This window comes from Artemia sp. Qi Xiang Cuo, chromosome 12, assembly GCF_049724085.1.
Source record: "Artemia sp. Qi Xiang Cuo chromosome 12, ASM4972408v1, whole genome shotgun sequence".
Lineage (NCBI taxonomy): Eukaryota > Metazoa > Arthropoda > Branchiopoda > Anostraca > Artemiidae > Artemia > Artemia sp. Qi Xiang Cuo.
The window spans coordinates 27,275,818-27,297,804 of record NC_142805.1 but is presented as its reverse complement, the minus strand read 5'-3'; the positions used below and the strand labels follow the sequence as shown (position 1 = coordinate 27,297,804).

The 21,987-nt window shown below is 32.9% G+C and overlaps 1 protein-coding gene across 1 annotated transcript; it reads left to right on the top strand.

The window, feature by feature from the left end:
- Window positions 1-17,188: 17,188 nt before the first annotated feature.
- On the top strand, window positions 17,189-17,923 carry LOC148945951 (zinc finger MYM-type protein 1-like). Its single transcript, XM_089097559.1, has one exon. It carries the CDS (start codon window positions 17,189-17,191, stop codon window positions 17,921-17,923), a length of 735 nt encoding a protein of 244 aa, XP_088953685.1.
- Window positions 17,924-21,987: the final 4,064 nt, after the last annotated feature.

Genomic DNA, 21,987 nt, shown 5'->3' with positions numbered 1-21,987 from the left:
TTGCCCTCCAATCACTTTCGACTATTAAAAATGGTACTAGCTTTTTGAATTTACTATCGAATGAATCTTTTTTGAAGTTTCTAAGACAAAGCGTTCTGTAAAAACATTATATGTCCCCAGGGCATAACTTACAACCCTTGCCCTTAAGGCTGTGGGGGAGTGTCCTCCTCAAAAACATAATTTATATCTGGAAATAAACTACGACGGACAAAATGGCTACATCAAAAGTTTGATTGGATGTTTTTCGAGAAAGAGTGTGCGTGGAAACGGTAATAGTCGCCTTCCTTTAACTTTCGACTATTAAAAAGGGCACAAGACACTCCAATTTCCAATTGAATGACCCCTTTTTGAAGTTTCTAAGACAACTTCTTCGATACGAAGTGCCCTGCTCTAAAGGAAAAAATAATACATTGTGCCAACACCGCTCTTATATGCCTATATAAGAACATAACATAAAACCCTTGCCTTGAGGGTTGCGGGGGATCGCCTTCCTTAAAAACATATTTTCTGTCTGGAAATCCACTACGCTGAACAAAATGGTTGTCTCAAAATTTTGATTGGATGTGTTTGGGGGAATGATGCGTGTGGGGGGGGGGCTAGTTGCCCTTCAATCACTTTCGACTATTAAAAAGGGCACTAACCACTCCTATTTCCAATCGAATGAGCCCTTTTCGAAGTTTCTACGACAACTCCTTCGATACGAAGTGCCCTGGCATGGAAAAAAAACAATACATTTGGCCAACATCGTTCTTTACTTAGGCAGCGCGATTGCGCTGCCTATGATATCCTGACTCTGTGAGGCTATGTGATGTGGTTTATAGGATTTTTTTGGGGGGGCGGACTGCAGAAAGTTCTTAAAACAAATTTTATACTTAGGGGAGGTCTTCCCTCCTATTTTTGGTGCCACTAAGCAATAATGTAATCATCTATCTTGCACCGAAATACCTATACATTAAGAGGCGAGTTGTCATCCTCTCAATATCCATATGGCACATCTAGTCCAAAAAAGTTCCTTAAATTAAGGGAAGTTACGGGGTAAATCATCTCCATATTGATTTGAAGGACTTCTTATAAAAAGTTACAATATATGTATCCTCATAGCAACATTATATCATAGTGGAAGCATCATAGCGACATTATTTCCGCCAAATTTGCAAGTGGAGTTGGCACTCTCAAAAGATTGAAGCATAATCTGCCGGAACGCACTCTTCGCACGATATATTTTGCAGTAATCTACCCGTATATCGTACTGATGTTTAGTTTGGAGCAGTAATTTTTATGTTAATTACAAGCGTGCACAAATTCTACAAAAAAAGCAGCAAGAATAATTGGGAAGTACGTAGAAATGTGAAAGACACCAGTGCATGCATTTAGTCTCTAAGGCTAGTCAATGTTGGACAGATAAGGGACTATCAAGCGGCAATGTTTGTGTTTAATCGTGTGCATAATCTAGTCCCGGATACTTCTAATGAGTTTTACCATTTCAGAAGTTCTGTTCACGAGCAGGATACAAGAAGATCAGGGTTGCCATCCTGGCCTGAAAAGTTTATCTGAGAGAAAAATTTACTAAATCGTATCTGTTTTTACTAAATGCTCAAAAAAATTTTTTACGCGTGCGGCTGCCGCCGCACGCGCACCATCAAGCATCGTGTTTTACTATAGGAAGATAATCGATAGGATTTCCACAATCTCTTTTCCTTTTTTCTTCGTTTTTTCTCTTTTCTTTCGTTTTCATAGTATGATTGAAAATTCCGGAAACTTATAAGTTCATAAATCTTTTTTATTATTATTATTTGGATGTACTTAGTTTGATAGGCTTCATATTCCAGATGCGGTGTATTCAAGACGTCAAACAATAGTCTGGAATCTTATATTCTGGAAATCCTGCTGGTGAAGAGAATCTGAGGTGGGTTTGAAAGTGACGGCTTTTGAAACTTGTCCCCCGGTTTCCGTTTTATGGTTTGAAATCTATACCCTTCAATTTTGCATTTTTAAGAGGAAATTTGCCACTTTTAAAACACTAATTGGGCTGGTCTTTAAATAAGGTGTAAAGTATGTAGAACATCAATTCGAGAAGCTTTTCCGGGTGTTGCATTTCTTAGTTATTTGAGCATTTATTTGTCAACGAAAGCGGTCCAGAGGGGGCTCTTGGGACTAAAGCTAGTCGTGGGAAAGGGCTTGTTCCCAGGCCTGGAACTTCCGTTCTAGGAAAGTTATATTCTTGGTTCATTTCTAAAGGCAGTCCATCTTTCGCCTTCGTCGTAGCTAGTTGTTCTTGTGCTACCTTATTTTCTCTATGTGTATTCTCACGTTATTCAATAAAGACCATGTACCAAGGTTTATCGTCTATCTTTGGAATTTACGTAAACCATTACATCTGCCAATATAAAAAGGGCATATAGAAAGAACTAAAGAGAGGTTTACAAAGGGATAAGCTGCTTACAAAGATTTCTGGCAAATATTAAAGCAATTAATTTAGAATTTTTTGAACTGATTCTCTCTCGTTTGTGTTCAAGATAATCAAAAACCAATACAATCTACGTCAACTCAAAACGGAAATGACGTAATGGGCTACCGGTTTAGTTGTAAAATTATGTAAATTAAAAAGTGCACCTCAAATTGGACTAGAGCTGTCAAGAAAAAGGAGGCTTATGTAACATACAATAATTAGTTTAAAAAAAAAAGCATTGTGTAAATGGTCTTCAGGTCAGGCAAATCTTACAAATTGAAAAGTAAGAAGGAAAATATGTAGTCACAATTAAAAAAAGTCGAACTTAAAAGGCTTTAATCGTCCTCGGCCTCATCCGAATTTAAAGTATCCACTAGTGTTGAATTCTGACTGAAGGGATCTACTTGTCTCCATCTCTTGATTGTCCAAGTCAAATTGCTGGGGATCACCCAGTCATGTACTCCACTTGACAACCTTAGAACAAGTTGTTTCGTTTTCATCAGGGACGAAACACTCGAGACATTTAGCTAATTCTGGTTTTTATTTTTGATGACCGACAGAAACGAGAACTGACTCTCTGCTCCAGCACTTGAATATGGCAAGCTACAGAGAGTCAGAAAGAACTTGGGCAAGTATGAAAAAAGTTCGTTTCCAGCAGCGTCTTTAAAAAGGGACAAGGCTAACAAACAAACATAGCAGATGTTATGAGAGTAAACGGAAATTTTCTGAAAACAAATTAAGCCGGCATACCAGTCCTGATTTTAAATAGTTTGCCTTTCAAAGCGAGTATCAAGAATAAGCCGAGAGAAAAGTAGAGATTGTTAAGCGCTGGGGTTGACACGAAATCGCAAAAACGAGAGCAATAGTAGCCATAATATCTAACGTAATCGAAATCAGATTTTGTTATGAATGGGCCCTAATTTTTTCCCCTGAATTCATGGAAAATAAAAAAAAGTTTTGTTTACTACAAATCATGACTTTTTACTTTATTTCGGGAAATTTACTAGATTTTTTTTACTAGATCTAGTAAAATCCTACTGACGGTGGCAACCCTGAAGAAGATGTGATAACTTGATGGTGGATATTGAAAATAGTGTGAGATCTGGTTTTGCTTTGAAGTATCTTGGTCCTTCATAGAGATGTCATAGATAAATCATCAAGAGATGACCTCGACACAGAATCCTTCTCGAGATAACGTCCAAGAGCCACTTTCTGCCTTCCAGGTCTTCGCATTTTGGGAAAGATATCCGTTTTGCCGTTTATCGGCGCTTTCTATCTTTCCATTTGGTTTTATTTGTGGAGGCATCCATAACCAAAAATGTTGGTTTAGGTGGCATTTACTCATTCGCACCCTGTGCCCCCAATCACGCCATCGACTGTTTTTAGTTTTATCAGGCAAAAAGGGGCTGTTTAGTCTTTTCAGAGGCAGCGCTATAACGTTGTCTATAGTAAAGGCCATAAGGCTTCAATACTTATTATTTATTTATTTATTATTTTTTTCCCAGGAAGCACTTGATATGGAAGGGTGGTCGTATAAACTTCGAAGGGGTAGGGGTTATCCGATTGAAAATTGGAAGATCTAGCGCCCTTTTTAAGAGTCTAAAGTGATCGAAGGGCAAGTAGCCCAAGTAGTAACCGTACAATTCGTTTAAAGTACACATTCAGATATACGCCTGAAGGCATAGATATGTGTGTGTACTTTAAACGAATTGGGGTTACCAGGGTCATTTAATACCGGTCCTATTAAGGAAAATTTTTTCTGACGTATATTTATAGTTAGTTATATACAAGTTTTTTTTTTTTATGTTAAATCCGGGGTCATTCATATTTAAGTTTATTAGTAGGTTTTTTTTTTTTAAACTTTGCTATTCTTTTCATTGGTTTAATTAATATAACGAGTAATTTTCTTGACAGTGGTAATTACTTATTTAGTTTGCGAGATTTGCAATTTTTTTGAGAAAAGGTATTAGCGTAAAGGTATTGCGATGGCTAAGAATGTCTCACGGGTATTTAAAGAATGGGGTGCTTACATTAGATACTTAATAGATTTGACGCTTACAAGTGACATTGCTAGAGTCAAATATATTTGGTGTTGGTGATATTATGACCCTCCAAGTCCCCTGGGGAAAGGGCTGCACAGTGTATCGGTATCGGGCGTATTATTTTTGGGCGTATTGGTATCGCAGGTATCTATACAGATTTTTAGTAGCTCGTATAAAAGATATTACTCATATCTACGTTCTTCCTATAAATTCAACCATCAGCAACTTCAAAACGGCACTAAAAACGGCACTTTTGGTGCAATGTCTCAAGTGGAAAAGCTGGGGCTAGTAGACTACCAGCACTTTTAGATTGACGTTTAATGGCTCATTCGAAAGCTAATGCTCTTATCTATATGATGTTTATCATTTATACAATCAATTAAAAAAATACTTTTTTTGTAATTTATTAATTATATTAAATAAAAAAAAACAATTTTTTTAAAATTAAAGCAAGGAACGACGGTAAAACTTAAGCCGAACAGAAATTATTCCTTATATTAACGGGGCGGCCCCCTCCACCACGTCACGCCTTTTACGCTAAATTTTTTTTTTTTTGTAAAAAAAAAGAGTCGTGAGAAAGTAAAACGTTGTCGTAAAACGAGAGGTGTTGTGCAGGGGGCAGCCCCTTTCATATACAGAATAGAGTTTTATGGATATTGGTAAAAGTGGCATTTAATTTTAAAAAGTTCAATGTTCGAAGCTAGCTTCAGCACAATACCTCACTCTTTAGGCTAAAGTTTTTTTAGTGCTTTCAAAAGAGCTATTTATTCTAATTAAGTGACCTTCTTGATTCAGGGGTCATTTTTAAAGATTTCGAACAAAATTTGAACTTAGCGGGAATGGCGAGGTGTTGAGGAGGAGGGACCCCCCCTCATATATGTGATCATTTTGGATCATTTTAAGTTTCAGTGTTTCTCCTTACTTTCAGTTGAAATTTTTTTTTTAATATTTCTAATGCACTATAACATAGAGCTCTACAAATATCAGAATCAAATTTAGAGTGAATATTCTTACAAAATACAAAAAGTTTTAAGAAAATTAAAAATAGTTCTTAAACAACAGAAACTATTCTTAAATATAGAAAAAATACTTTAAAAAAATCCAAAATAGTTTTAGAAATACTTGTCACAAAGCACAAACATTCTAACAAAAACAAAAGTAGTTCTTACAGAATACAAGAAATTTCAAACAACCTCCAAAAATAGTTCTTAAAAAAAAAAAATTATTCTTACTAAATACAAAAATATTTTAGACAAAGCAAAAATAGTACTAACATAATAAAAATAGTTGTTTAAAAACTTGAAATACTTTTTAAAAAAAAAAAACAGTTCTTAACAAATCAATAATATTTCTAAACGAATATAGAAAGTTAAAACAAACTCAAAATTGTTCTTGTGAACCCAAAATGGTCACCCACTAAAACGATAAGTTAAAACTAAATGGTTATGGCTTTGTAAAATGTAATTTGTTTGAGTATTATAAAAGATTATAGACTACTGCATTACATAATATAAAAAAACTGGGATTCTATGATAGAGTAACTACCCAACTTAATAATACAGGACAGGACCTGAGAGATGTCCAGGAGGAAGTCAGTGGAATTTGCAGCTTTTTCGGAGTTGAAGCACTCTACGTAAAGGGCAATGTACCTACAGATAGTTTTAATTCAAAAGTGTGACCCTAGGATTCCACTTTTCAATCTAGAAGAGTTTAAGTGTCCTAAATTTGAGGGGGTTATCACCGTCCTGAAGACGAGGTTAGGTTCTTCGCACAGTGGATACCTAAGAACATACCTGATCGTGATAAATCCATAACACATGTTAAAAACTATTCTATATCATGGGACCTTCGTTGTTGGATTTTTAAGAGTTAACTATAAGTAATTTTTTTATTTTAAAATTTGTTGTTGTTTTTTTTTATTTCTCAAAAAAAAAAATTATTTTTTATAAATTACAAATATTTAATATTTATTAATTTTTTTCTTTTTTTACATAACTTAAAATGTCAAAATATGCATACAGTTCTAACAATTGTGCTCTGTGACTGGTCAGAGACACGATTTTACTTCCCCATCGGTATTCTATAACCGGTTATTGACACTACCTAATAGATTGCAAGTATTCAATCAGTATTTTTTAATCAGTGGAATGATAAACACATAAGTCATATCTTTAGAAAAAAAATGAAGATGGAGCATTTTAATAAAGTTCGTTGACGTATCAAGTTTATTGCAGCACTGAATGCTGACAAAGAGAGGTATTTAAACTTTGAAACAAGTACAGGTGGTAGCACTATTGGAAATGTATGTATGCATTGTCATGACAGTAAGGAATTAAATTTCTTTGGAATACCGAAAAAATTCCACTCTTATGTTGGTGGTTATGTGAGATTGAGATCTCCAGAGATGATTGCACTCAAAGAGAATGCCAACATTAAGTTAATCATTGGTGATAGATGACATCTCCTTATTGCTGCTGCAAGAACTAAAGGACCGACTGATATATCAAGTCATCACCTCCTATTTACGTGCATTCACTGGACTAAAGAGAAATTAGAGGTATATTAGTTTACTATTCTTAAAGGGAATATCGTGGCCATAAATTAACACTTTACCATTTGTAAAAAATAATGTGTTCGTAGACAATGTAATTTCCCGACATATAAAAAAGGCCTATTCAGGAAATATCACGATGGAATATAAAGTTGAATCGATGAAATAAAAAGCACCAGCAAACGCTATTAACATTGATCAAACAGTCATTGATCCAAATAATACCAGAGAATAAAAGCATATTGAGCCTGTTGAGGAGACACCAGTAAAGATTCTGTATGAATCGAAAGGTAATAACTATTATTCTACTGATTACGAAATAAGAGAAGAAACTAGCTATATTATCAAAAGAGAACATAGTGAACTATCTTATGGACCCGATTCAAAATTTCCAAAGTTAATCATCGATATTAATAATGTATCATAATATATTTTTTGTATTAATATTCTACATAGCATTATTTCATTAAAAATATATTATGCATTAAATTGTTATGTGTTCATTATTTTTAGAGTACGCTAGCATATCAAACGTTTAGAATGTCTAATAAAACGTCGGAGATGTAAGAAAAGGAATTTGCATACGTGCATTGTCAGACACATGGGAACAAATTCTTTCTTGAATTTTCTTCCCTGATAACTAAAAAAAAGACATTTCATTCAAGAAATAATGACGAAACTACAAGTAATCAACAAACTCTTTCTTAAATATTTCTAATTGAATTCAAAGGTTCAAACATATTATAAAAATAATTTTTAATGAAAATAGATAATTCTTACAAAATAATATAAGTTTTAAAAAATCCAAAATAGTTTTTACAAAAAAAAAATTATTATTAAAAAATAGAAAAAATATTTTAAACGAATCCAAAATAGTTATATCAGAATAAAAATAGTTACTACAAAATATAAAATGCTTTTCAAAAATAGCAAAAATTCTAAAAACATCGAAAACTGTTCTTATAGAATATAAAAATTTCAGAGAAATCAGGAAATAGTTCTTAAAAAATATAAAAATAATTTAGAAAAATACAAAATATCTTTAACAAAATAAAAAATAGTTTTTGGAAAATATAAAATACAGGTCACAAAACCAATAGATTTCTAACAACATTAAAAATAGTTCTTACAGAATATAAAATCTCAAACAAAATCCAAAGCCGTTATGACAAAACATAAATAATTATTAAAAAACAAGAACAGTTTTAAGAAATCCAAAATATTAATTAAACAACAAAAACTATTATTAAAAATATAAAAAAATACTTTACAAAAATCCACAATAGTTCTAACAGAATATAAAATACTTGGTGCAAAATACCAAATACTTGCTTCAATACACTAAATTTCTAACAACATCCCAAATAGTTATTATAGCATACAAAAAATTCAAACATATTCAAAAAATAATTCTTACAAAGCAGAAACAATTATTTAAAACTACAAAAAGTTTTAAGTAACTAGTCAAGATTAAAATACATGCAAAACTGTAAATAAAAATAAAAAAAACAGAGAACAGTACTACAAAATATAGTTTGAATAATTAAACTTAAAATCTGCTAAAAATGTACCAAAAGAAAAAATGATCGAAACTACTATAAAAGTTCTAACAGATTTAATAATGGATACTTAATAATTTGAAAGACATTTAGATAATAAAGAACAGTACAGCTGACCCGTACTATGGACCTTAATTTTACAAAAAGTTCAAACAAAATCCGAAAATAGTTCTTAAAAAACAAATTTTATAACCCCGCAAGACAAAATATAAATATGCCACTCCACACTCGAACCCTCTGAATAAAAAATAGTTGTTTCGAACGATGAACAAAATGTGAATAAACAAAAAGATCTCTAACAACATAAGGAATTGTTCTTACAGAATATAATAAGTTGAAACAAAATATAAATTGTTCTTAAGAAACAGAAATAATTCTTAAAAAATATAAAAAGTTGTAAGAAATCCAAATTATTTCTTACAAAACAATAAATTATTCTTAAAAAACAAAAAATAGTTAACACAAATCCAAAATAGTTCTAACAGAATAAAAAATACTTGGTGCAAAGTACAAAATACTTGCTTCAAAACATTAAATTTCTAACAACATCCAAATAGTCCTATTAGTTCCTATTGGCCCCTAAAAAACCAGTCTGGTTGAAAACGTGGAGTTTTCGTACTGCTCACTTTTTGCAATGTGTAGGAACCAGTGGGGAATCCCCGCTCGTTTGGAAAGATGCCAAGGAAAGGCAAGCAAATAGCATGTAGTTTCAAAACTGGTTTAATCATGTTTCTTGAATTAATTATCTGTACCGTATATTCAAGAGGAGTTCAATGACTCCTCCCCCGCAAAGACTTCCAAGGTTTTTATGACTACTCCCCACAAAGACGTCATATTTTTTTAGTTAACTAAGTTAAAATTTTTTGTTATAAATAGAAAAAAAAAAATCAAAACTTAAAAGGTCATAAATATAGGCTGGTATGTTTCCAAATATTTAAATAAAAAAAACCTGTCTGGTTTAAAGCGTGGAGTTTTCATACTGCCCACTTTTTTGCTGTGTGTAGGAATTGGTTGTAAAATATATTTTTTGAATTTTTGTCTGCTACAGGAACTATTTGGGCTGTTGGTAGAAAGTTATTATTTTGAAGATAGTCTTTTGTACTTTTCAAAAAGTGTTTTTTATTATGTTAGAACTATTTTTTATTTGTTTTAACTATTTTTTGTTTTTTAACAATAATTTATTCTTTTGTAAGAAATAATTTTGATTTCTTACAACTTTTTATATTTCTTAACAATTATTTCTGTTTCGTAAGAACAATTTAGATTTTGTTTGCACTTTTTGTATTCTGTAAGAACTATTTTTGATGTTGTTAGAAATCATTTTGTTTTGTAACAAGTATTTCGAATTTTGCAACAACTATTTTTTATTCTGATAGTACTATTTTGGATTTGTCTAAAATATTTTTGTATTTCGTAAGAATAATTTTTGTTTTTTTAAGAACTATTGTTGGATTTTGTTTGATCTGGTTGGATCTCGTAAGAACGACTTTCGGGTCTGCTAGTCTTTCCGGTAATTGTTGCATGTATTTCATATTTTGCAGAAGATATTCTTAAAACTTTAGTAATATAGTTTCTTTGTGAAATGTATTTTTTCTATTTTTAAGAATATATTTTGTTGTTTAAGAACTATTTTGATTTTCTTACAACTTTTTGTATTTTGCAAGAATAGTGTATTCTTTGTAATTTTTTTATAGTTTATATTCAATAATTTTTTGTATGCTGAAATTAATATTTGGGGTTCTTAGAGTATTACGGGGTAATGAAGCATGTCGTTTGGACTGAACACCAATTATTTTTTTATTCTGGTCGAAATAATGCTGAATTTCGAATTGTGTGTGATGATATACTGATACTAATTTTGTTTTGTAATTACTGGGCTTTCTTCACAGATGCTTTTTATATTTTTTAAGACATTTTTATGTTTAGTAATAAAAATTTTTATTTTGTTTTAAATTTTTATATTCTGTAAGAACTATTTTTGATGTTTTAAGAAATATTTTTATTTTATAACAAGTATTTAAAGTTTTGAAACAACTATTTTTTATTCTGTTAGTACTTTCGGGGATGTTACTAAAGTATTTTTGTAGGTCGTGCGCCGGATTTTTGTTTTTTAAGGACAATTTTGGAATAAGTTCTGACTTTTTTGTAGCATGTAGGTAATATTATTTGTTCTTTCTGACTTCTCGAGCTCCTCTTCAATCATAACTTATTTTGATGAAGCTATTTTCAATTATGTTAAATACATTTTGGATTTGTGTAAATTATTTTTTATATTTTTAATAATATTTTTTTTTTTTTAATAAATATTTTCGATTTTATTACTAATTTTTTTATTTTGCAAGACCTTTTTCTGCTTTGTAAGAATTATTTTTGGAATAAGTTTGAATTTTTTGTATGCTATAATAACTATTTGGGATGTTGTTAGAAATTTAGTGTCTTGAAGCAAGTATTTGGTATTTTGCATCAAGTATTTTATATTCTGTTAGAACTATTGTGGATTTGTGTAAAGTATTTTTTTATATTTATTACGAATAATTTTTGTTTTGTAAGAACTATTTTGGATTTCTTAAAACTTTTTGTATTTTTTAAGAATTATTTCTTTTTTTTAATAACTTCTTTAGATTTTTTTTGAACTTTTATATTCTGTAAGAACTATTTTCTATGCTATTAGAAATCTGTTGGTTTTGTAACATGTATTTTGTATTTGGCAAGATATTTTTTTTTTTCTGTTAGGGCTATTTTGGATTTGTGTAAAGTACTTTTATATTTTTTAAGAACTATTTACGGAATTCTCTGAATTTTTCATATGCTGTAAGAACAGTTTTTGATTGTTTTAGAATTTTTTCTATTTTTGAAAAGCATTTTATATTTTGTATTAACTATTTTTTATTCTTCTAGAACTATTTTGGATTCGTTTAATATATTTTTTCTATTTTGTAAGAATAATTTTGTTTTGTAAGAACTATTTTGGATTTTTTAGAACTTCTTTTATTTTGTAAGAATTATCTATGTTCAGTAAAAATTATTTTTATAATATGTTTGAACCTTTTAATTCAATTAAAAATATTTAAGAAAGAGTTTGTAGCTTACTTGTAGTTTCGTCATTATTTCTTGAATGAATTGTCTTTTTTTTATTTATCCAGGCGGAAAATTCAAGACACAATTTGTTCTCATGTGTCTGACAATAGATGTACGCAAATTCCTTTTCTTACATCTCCGACGTTTTAATAGACATTCTAAACGTTTGATATACTAGCTTACTCTAAAAATAATGAATAATTAACAATGTAATGCAAAATATATTCTTAATGAAATAATGATATGTAGAATATTAATACAAAAATATATTACGATACACTATTAATATCAATGATTAACTTTGGACATTTTGAATCGGTTCCATAAAATAGTTCACTATGTTCTCTCTTGATATTATAGCTATTGTCTTCTCTTAGTTCGTAATCAGTAGAATAATCGTTATTCCATTTTGAGTCATACACAATTTTTACTGGTGTCTCCTCAACAGGCTCAATTTGCGTTTCGTCTTTTGTATTATTTGTTTCAATGACTGTTTGACCAATTGCATTAATGTTTGCTGGTGCTTTTTTTTTTCATCGATTCATATTTATATTACATAGTGATATTTTTTTACATTTCAATGTTTATTTTTCTGTCTATTATCACATTATTTTTAAAAAGGTAACAGTTTCGGCACTTAGACAAGATAAGGTTTACGATATTAGTAGAAGAGTAGGCCTTTCTTTTATTGATTTTCCTTTGAATGCTAATACCTGAAAGGTGACGATTGGATATATAAGTAGGTAATGTGTAACCTGCAACAGTAGCAAGGAGTTGTCCTCTATCATCAATGATTAATTTTATGTTGGCATTCTATTTGAGTGCAATCATCTCTGGAGATCTTAATATCGCATAACCACCAACATAAGAGTGGAATTGTTTTGGTATTCCAAAGAAATTTAATTCCTTACACTCATGACAATGCATGCATACATTTCCAATAGTGCTAACACATGTACTTGTTTCAAAGTTTATATACTTCTCTTTGTCAGCATTCAATGCTGCAATAACCTTGTTTCGTAAACGACCTCTATTAAAAATTTCCATCTTCAATTTTTTTTTTAAAAGATATGACCTATGTTTTTATAATTAAACTGCATAAAAATACTGATTTAATAATCTCAATAGAGTGGGCAGTGTCAATAACCGGTCATAGAATACCGATGAGGACGTCACATCGTGTCTCTGACCAGTCACATAGCGCAATTGTTAGAACTGTAAGCATATTTTTAAATTTTAATTTATGTAAAAAAAGAAAAAAATAAATAAATTTTAAAAATTTCTAAGTTTTAAAAAAATTTTTTTTTTTTAGAAAGAAAAAAAAACAACAACAAATGTTTACATAAAAATAGTACTTAGAGTTCACTCTTAAACATCCAGAAACGATGGGTCCGTGATAGAAAAGAGTTTTTAGCATGTTCTATGGATTTATCACAATCAGGTATGTTCGTAGTTATCAACTCCTAGAAGAAAGTAAGCTAATCTTCAGGAGGGTGATAACTCACCCAAAATATAGGAAACTTAAATTCATATGTATTGAAGAGTAGAATCCCAGGGTCAACCTTTTGAATTAAAACTATCCGCATGTACATTGAACCTTTATTAGGGTGCTTCAACTCAGAAAAAGCTGCACATTCAACTGACTTACTCATGGACATCACTCAGTTCCTGACCAGTATTATTAAGTTGGGTAATTACTCTATCATAGAATCCCAGTCTGTTTATATAATGTAATGCAGTACTATATAAGATTTGATCATACTCAAACAAATTACATTTTAAAAAGCAATAAAAATTGATTTTTAACTTACCGGGTTAGGGGGTGACCAGAATTTTTTAACAAGACCCCGTTATAGTTTGTTTTAAATTTCTATATTAGTTAATAAATATTATTGATGTGTTAAGAAATATTTTATTATTTTAAAAAGTATTTCAAGTTTTGCAACAACTATTTTTTATTCTGTTAGTACTATTTTGGATTTGACTAAAATATTTTTGTATTTCGTAAGAATGATTTTTGTTTTTTAAGAAATATTTTTGGAGTTTTTTTGAACTTTCTTTTATTCTGTAAGAACTACTTTCAGTTTTGTTAGAATTTTAGTGCTTTTTGACAAGTATTTATAAAACTATTTTGGATTTTTGTAAAGTATTTTTTCTATATTTAAGAATAGTTTCTGTTGTTTAAGAACTATTTTTAATTTTCTTACAACTTTTTGTATTTTGTTATAATATTCAATCTATAGTTGATTCCGACGTTTCTAGCGGTATATGTTATAGTGCATTAGAAATATTCAAAAAAAAATTTTCAAATGAAGGTATGGAGAAACACTGAAACCTAAAATGAAACAATACTATCGCATATATGAGCGGGGTTCCCTCCTCCTCAACCCCACGCCTTTCACGCTAAGTTCAAATTTTGTTCCAATTCTTTAAAAATGACCCCTGAATCAAGAAGGTCGCTTAATTAGAATAAATAGCTCTTTTGAAAGCAATAAACAAACTTTAGCCTAAAGAGTGAGGTATTCTGCTGATGCTAGCTTCTAATATTTAACTTTTTAAAATTGAATTACCCAATGGACAAAGATACAAACCCCAAGTGTAGTTTTGGTATAGGTGGGTTCCCCTGCTACACATATTCATTTTTAATACCAATGGATTAGGTATAACGCCACTTTTTTTTTAAACAATCAGAAAATTGATCGTTCAGATCGAGGATGGTATGAGGAGGCCCCCCCTTTCATCTAAGGACTAAGATCTGTGCTGTTCTATTTTGGCCCTTGTGCCTCTATTTAAACTAAAAAAAAACTTGTTTTTTTTTATTTAAAAACAATTATAAGTTTACACCATATTGTTTTTTTTAGTTAGTGGATTAAATTTAACAAAAAAGTATATACTATCCATATCTTTCGAATGACCCATTAAACGTCAATCTAAAAGTGCTGGTAGTCTACTAGCCCCAGCTTTTCCACTTGAGACATTGCAACAAAAGTGCCGTCTTTAGTGCCTTTTTGAAGTTGCTGATTGTTGAATTTATAGGAAGAACGTAGATTTGAGTAATATCTTTTATACGAGCTACTAAAAATCTCTATAGATACCTGCGATACCAATACGCCCAAAAATAATACGTCCGGTACCGATACATTGTGCAGCCCTTTCCCCAGGGGGCTTTGAGGGTTATAATATCACCAACAACAAATATATTTGACTCTAGCAATGTCACTTGTACGTGTCAAATCTATTAAGTATCTGATGTAAGCACCCCATTCTTTAATTTCCCGTGAGACATTCTTAACCATCGCAAAACACTTACGCTAATACCTTTTCGCAAAAAATTCGCAAATCTCGTAAACTAAAGAAGTAATTACCCTTTTCTAGAACATTACTCGTTCTATTAATGAAACCCATGAAACGAATATCCAAGTTTTAAAAAAAAAACCTTCTAATCAACTTACATATTAATTACCCCGGATTTAACATAAAAAAAACAAACTTGTATATAATTAAAAATAAATATACGTCAGAAAAAACTTGTCCTTAATTCAACCATTATTAAATTAGCCTGGTAACCCCAATTCTTTTAAAGTACACACACATATCTATGCCTTCAGGTGTATATCTGAATGTGTACTTTAAACGAATTGTACGGTTACTACTTGCCCATCACCATTTTTTCCCAAAATACATCCGATAAAATTTTCCATTTTGTTAACAATAGTTAAAAGATCAAATAACAAAACTCGGGGGTCGACACAACCCCCCAGTGCCCCGGGCTAGGTGTTGTAAGTTATGCCCTGAGGGTATATAAGGTTTTAATATAAGGGTTTTTAAAAAAGTTAAAAGATCAGATAAGCCCGGCCCCTCCCCCCCCCCCAACTCAAAAAAGCTTATAAACGAAATTTTATTTCAAAACTTAAGGGAGATGACTCCTGGCCCTCTCTCCATGGCCCAACTATTTTGTTAAAAATAGTTAAAAGATCAAATATCAAAAACTCCGGGGTCAACACAACCCCCAGTGCCCCGGTGTAGGTGTTGTAAGTTATGCCCTGAGGGCATATAAGGTTTTAATGGAAGGGTTTTTAAAAAGGTTAAAAGATCAGATAAGACCGACCCCTCTCCCCCCCCCCAACTCAAAAAACTTTATCAACGTAATTTTATTTCGAAACTTAAGGGAGATGACTCTTGGCCCTCTCTCCATGGCCCAGCCCCCCCCCCCCCTAAAAAAACAGCTCATTTAGCGATATTTTATTTAAAAAATCATGGGAGCTGACCCCTTGCCCTCCCTCAATGAGCTGACCCCCTCTTCCCAAAAAAAACTTATTAAAACGGTATTGTATTCCAAAACTCATGGGAGCTGACCCTCGCCCTCCCTTCATGACTCGACCCCCCCCCCCCAAAAAAATACATTAACGATCTTATTCCAAAAATCATAAGAGCTAGTCCCTGGCACTCCCCCCGTGTCCCGACCCCCTCCCCCCCCAAAAAAAAGAGATAATTAACGATATTTTGTTCCAAAAATAACAGGAGCTGGCCCCTGTGCTTCCCTCCATGCCCCCACCCACCCAAAAAAAATATTAACGATATTTTGTTCCAAAAATCATGGGAGCTGGCTCATGGGCCTCCCTCAATGACCCGACCCCCCCCCCCCTCTAAAAAAATATTAACTGTATTTTATTTTCAAAAATCATGGGTGTAATGCCCCCCCCTGGTGTTTTGAGGGGCCCAATTTTCAAATCGGAAGCTCTTAGTTTATTCTTACTTTTCCAATTTTTTTTGTTGCTTTTCATTTATTCTTGAAAAACCAAAAACCAGGTCATTAGAAAACAGCAAATTGAAGACACTCAAAGATTTGCAGCAAAGTCACCCACTTGAAGAATATCTCCTTTGGCATAGTTTCGTCGGATTCCGTCTGTCACATTATACTGTCTCCAATAATTTATGTAACATGTCAGCCTCTAAAGTCATTTGTAACATCCGGGAAAAGGTGGTACCCAGACTAGGGTCTTGGAGTCTCGTTTCTCATTTTGTATTTAGTGTCTCATTAATCTTCGTCGAATAAAGAACTGTGGTTTCACATGTGCATCAGTTGCCTCTAAAATGCTATTGTGTTAGGACATTGTAATAACCATTATAGTACGGAAACAGTGTAGACTCGTGTTCAACTTCAAATCGGATAACTGAAACATGAGTTCATCTAGTGCGAGTGGTGCAAAAAAGGAAAATAAAAGCCCACCAAAAAGAAGTGAAGATGCAACGACGATTTGCTTCGTTGTTCAAGCTGACTCTAAGTAAATCTACTTTACTTAAAGTTTGTTTCGTCGATAGAACTGCAACGCTGTCACTTGAACTCTAACGAACGATTCTGAATTTGTGTGATAGATTCCTTAGTTAGAAGACCTCCTGTTCTTGAAAATTTCGAATAATTATCCCATCTGGATATAATTTTAAGAGAAAAAACAACGGCTTTAACTGGTCAAAATGTGTCGGACAGTGCTATGACGGGGCGAGTGTAATGAGCGGACGTTTTTCAGGAGTGCAGGCCCGTCTCCGCGAAAAGGTACCGCAAGCGGTGTACATTCACTGTCATTCCCATAGACTTAATCTTGTCATTGGCGATTGTATGCACAAGATACAAAGAATTTCGTCAGTGTTTCCAGTTTTGCAAACAGTTTATGGTTTTGTCTCCAACAGCAACACTCGATACCAGTTGTTTGTCGAGGCCCAGAAAACTGCCAACGTGTCCGTGCTAACACTTAAAAGGATAGTTGTGACATGTTGGTCTTACTGGTATAGATCAGTGGCTAAAATTCTGGTAAGATATGACTGCATACTCGCAGTTCTGTCAGTTGTTCAAGAACCTTCTGACAGGGAGGAAGTGGCAGAAGCTAAACGTCTTAGGAATCAACTAGAGTCGTTTCTCTTCATATTGAGTTTCCATGTCCTTCACGAATTTCTTGCAGTGATCAATCCTCTTTATGAACAACTGCAGGTCCCAGATCTGATCATTTCAGACGCCTTCACTTTAATCACCATAACAAATAATCAATTGAAGACAATGCGTGATGTCGTGTATTTTCGAGTCCTATACAGCAAGTCTAAAGAGATGGCTATTAATGTCGGAGCTGATCTGTCGGAAACAAGCACTCTTGCTTCAACCATACAAGCAAAATCAAAACGAGTTCAGAAGATATCCGGAAGACTTTATGAACTATTTGACGACATCAACACTTGGAAAGCACAGCACTGAATCTGAGGGCACAAGAACAGAAGAGAAAATACGAAGAGAGTTCTACGAGGTTTTTAACAGAGTGGTAAATGAGTTTGAAGAGGGTTTTTCTATCCAGCTGCCAGTACTAGAAGCCATACGATACTTTAATCCCAAATCCGAAGACTTCATGAACACAGATTTACTTCTCGAGATCGCAACATACTTCGATAAGGGTGGCATCGACGCTATAGAGCTGAAGAGTCAAACTTTGATAGCTCGTGCATATGTTCCGGAGCTTCCAGAGAAACCGGCAAACGCTTTAGATCTTTTCGAAAGCCTAGGAGGATTGAAAGAAGCTTATTCTGAGGTTCTTGAGGTCGTGAGGGTAGTCCTCACACTCCCTCTCACAACTTTCTCAAATGAATGATTTTTCTCTGTGTTGAAATTTGTGAAGGATTACTTTCGGACAACAAATGGACAACTAGTGACTTTCGCATTTGCTCCTTATGTTCTTTGAAAAGGCTGCAGCGAAAGAGCTTGATTTTGAAAAGCTTGTGGACGACCTTGCGAAAATGTAGCCAATGAGATATGCATTGCTTAAGTAACTGCACGTAACTTTCTACGACAAGTTTTTAACTTGTTTGGTAAATGTTCCATCTTGTAACGATTTTTTGGTCCCTGACCAGGTTGCTAATGGCAAAATCTTAATAAATTAGGTTGCTTTAATGTGTATTCGAAGACTAATTTGAAGAGTAGTCTACCAAAAAGAGTAATCACATTTTGAGTCTGGACAGAGGCCCAAAATTGATCTTTGCCTCCCTCCCTGAGGTTTTACGAAATGGCGCCACTGCTGGTCCTCCCTCCATGGCCCGACCCCTCTCCCCAAAAAACAACTTATTAGCGATATTTTATTCCAGAAATCATGGGAGCTCACCCATGGCCCGAGCCCCTCCAAAATTAACGATATTTTATTCCAAAAATCACGGGAGATGACCTCTGGCCCTCCTTCTATGCCCCCACCCAAAAAAACAGTTAACGATACTTTATTTCAAAAATCATGGGAGCTGAACCCTGGCCCTCCCTCCATGGCCCTGCCCACTTTCCCTGCAATCGACGCCACTGGAAACGAATTCTCAGAAAAACCTTGGGGAAGAGGTCATTCAATTGCAAATTGAAAGTTCAAGTGTCCTTTTTTTTAATTCAAAAGTGATGGGAGGGTAACTAGCCCCATCGTTTGCCTTTTTTGGTAAAGCCACCCCCTACAATCCATATGCGATCTGATCAAAATTTTAACAGGGCCATTTTGTTCAAAACAGTCAGAACTTTTTGATGGATATGCTTCCAGGGATTCCATAGCCCCCAAAGCCAAGGGCGCAGGGGTTGTAAATTATGCAAATTGACGATTGTCTACAGATTGGAATTGTAATTTTGTAGATACCATATTGGTGTCCATTGGCTCGAAGCTCTCAGTGATTGTTTTCTGGGTGAAAAAAAATGCCCATATTTTCTGAGGGGGGAAGGCTAGCTAGCCCCTATCATTTGCCCTTTTCACTAACAACCCACAAGACATCTAATCAAAATTTTGGCATAGCCATTTTGTTGGAAAAAGTCAAACTGCCCAATAGATATGCCTCTAAGGATGACAGAGCCTCATAGCCCCTGGGGTAAGGGCTGTAAAAACAATAAACAGTATTTTCAGTAGAGTGCTAACTTGTACTTCTACGACTGCTATAGGAATTACCATGCTATTCTACGACTGCTATAGGAAAAACATTTCTATGGAAACTATACACCTTTTCAAAGAGAGTGAGCATCCTCTCACACCTATACTTCCTTGGCACCTTTTCAAAGCATGTACTCGTGGATACCTATCCAAGCAGCGTGATTAAACACGCTTTTACAATCGGAATTGTTTGATTGACATTTGCAAAAAAGGGATAAGGAATTCGCAAATTGGACTCTATGAACGATATTAATTAATGTTTGAATAATAGGAGTGTGATTGATTCTACTTAGTGATTGGATAATTTTTAACAAGAAATCTCTGAATAAAATTTTTTGAGGGATGGGATGATGGGAGCGAGGTGTCTTAGAGTACTTATAATGGTGTTATTTGGGGAGATTACGTTCAAAGAGAGTGAGTATCCTCTCACACCTATACTTCCTTGGCACCTTTTCAGAGCATGTACTCGTGGATACTTGAGAATCGATGTTGTTAGAAGAATTTCAAAAGGATCGTTTATGAGTGCTGGCATATCTGATAAAATAATTTAGATAGTATGATAAATTTTATTTTTTTTAATGCAGTAGTTTTTAAGTAAGGAGACTCGATATCCTAAAAGTGTTTGATTCAAACTTTTACCTTGAGAATCGATGTTGTTAGAAGAATTTCAAAAGGATCGTTTATGAGTGCTGGCGTATCTGATTAAATAATTTAGGTTTTATGATAAATTTAATTCATTTTTTAATGCAGTAGTTTTTCAGTAAGGACACTCGATATCCTAAAAGTGTTTGATTCAAACTTTTACCTTGAGAATCGATGTTGTTAGAAGAATTTCAAAAGGATCGTTTATGAGTGCTGGCATATCTGATGAAATAATTTAGGTCGTATGATAAATTTAATTTTTTTTAATTCAGTAGTTTTTAAGTAAGGACACTCGATATCCTAAAAGTGTTTGATTCAAACTTTTACCTTGAGAATCGATGTTGTTAGCAGAATTTCAAAAGGATCGTTTATGAGTGCTGGCGTATCTGATGAAATAATTTAGGTCGTATGATAAATTTAACTTATTTTTTTAATGCAATGGTTTTTCAGTAAGGACACTCGATATGCTAAAAGTGTTTGATCCAAACTTTTACCTTGAGAATCGATGTTGTTAGAAGAATTTCAAAAGGATCGTTTATGAGTGCTGGCATATCTGATGAAATAATTTAAGTCGTATGATAAATTTAATTTTTTTTTTAATGCAGTAGTTTTTCAGTAAGAACACTTGATATTCTAAAAGTGCTTGATTCAAACTTTTACCTTGATAAACGATGTTGTTAGCAGAATTTCAAAATGATCGTTTATGAGTGCTGGCGTTTCTGATGAAATAATTTATGTCGTATGATAAATTTAATTTATTTTTTTAATGCAATAGTTTTTCAGTAAGGACACTCGATATGCTAAAGGTGTTTGATCCAAACTTTTTCCTTGAGAATCGATTTTGTTAGAAGAATTTCAAAAGGATCGTTTATGAGTGCTGGCGTATCTGATGAAATAATTTAAGTTGTATGATCAATTTAATTTTTTTTTTAATGCAGAAGTTTTTAAGTAAAGACACTCGATATCCTAAAATTGTTTGATTCCAAATTTTACCTTGAGAATCGATGTTGTTAGCATAATTTCAAAATGATCATTTATGAGTGCTGGCGTATTTGATGAAATAATTTAGGTCGTATGATAAATTTAATTTATTTTTTTAATGCAATAGTTTTTCAGTAAGGACACTCGATATGCTAAAAGTGTTTGATCCAAACTTTTACCTTGAGAATCGATTTTGTTAGAAGAATTTCAAAAGGATCGTTTATGAGTGCTGGCGTATCTGATGCAATAATTTAGGTCGTATGATCCATCTAATTTTTTTTTTAATGCAGTAGTTTTTTAGTAAGGACACTCGGTATCCTGAAAGTGTTTGATTCAAACTTTTACCTTGTGCATCGATGTTTTTAGCAGAATTTCGAAAGGATCGTACGTAAGTGCTGGTGTATCTGATGAAATAATTTAGATTGTATGATTAATTTAATTTTTAATTATTTTTTTGCAGTAGTTATTTACTAAGCACACTCGATATCCTAAAAATGTTTGATTCAATTTTTACATTGAGCATCGAAGTTTTTAGTAGAATTTCAAAAGGATCGTTTATAAGTGCTGACCTGTCTTTGATGAAGTAATTCATGTCACATGATATTTTTTTTTAATACAGTAGTTATTCAAAAAGGACACTCGATATCCTAAAAGTGTTTGATTTCAACTTTTACATAGAGAATCGATGTTGTTAGCAGAATTTCAAAAGGATCGCTTATGAGTGCTGGCGTATCTGATGAAATAGTTTAGGTCGTAT

What these genes read in the sequence shown, in the direction of transcription:
- LOC148945951 (XM_089097559.1), top strand. Translation starts at nt 17,189, where the DNA reads ATGAGCGGACGTTTTTCAGGAGTGCAGGCCCGTCTCCGCGAAAAGGTA.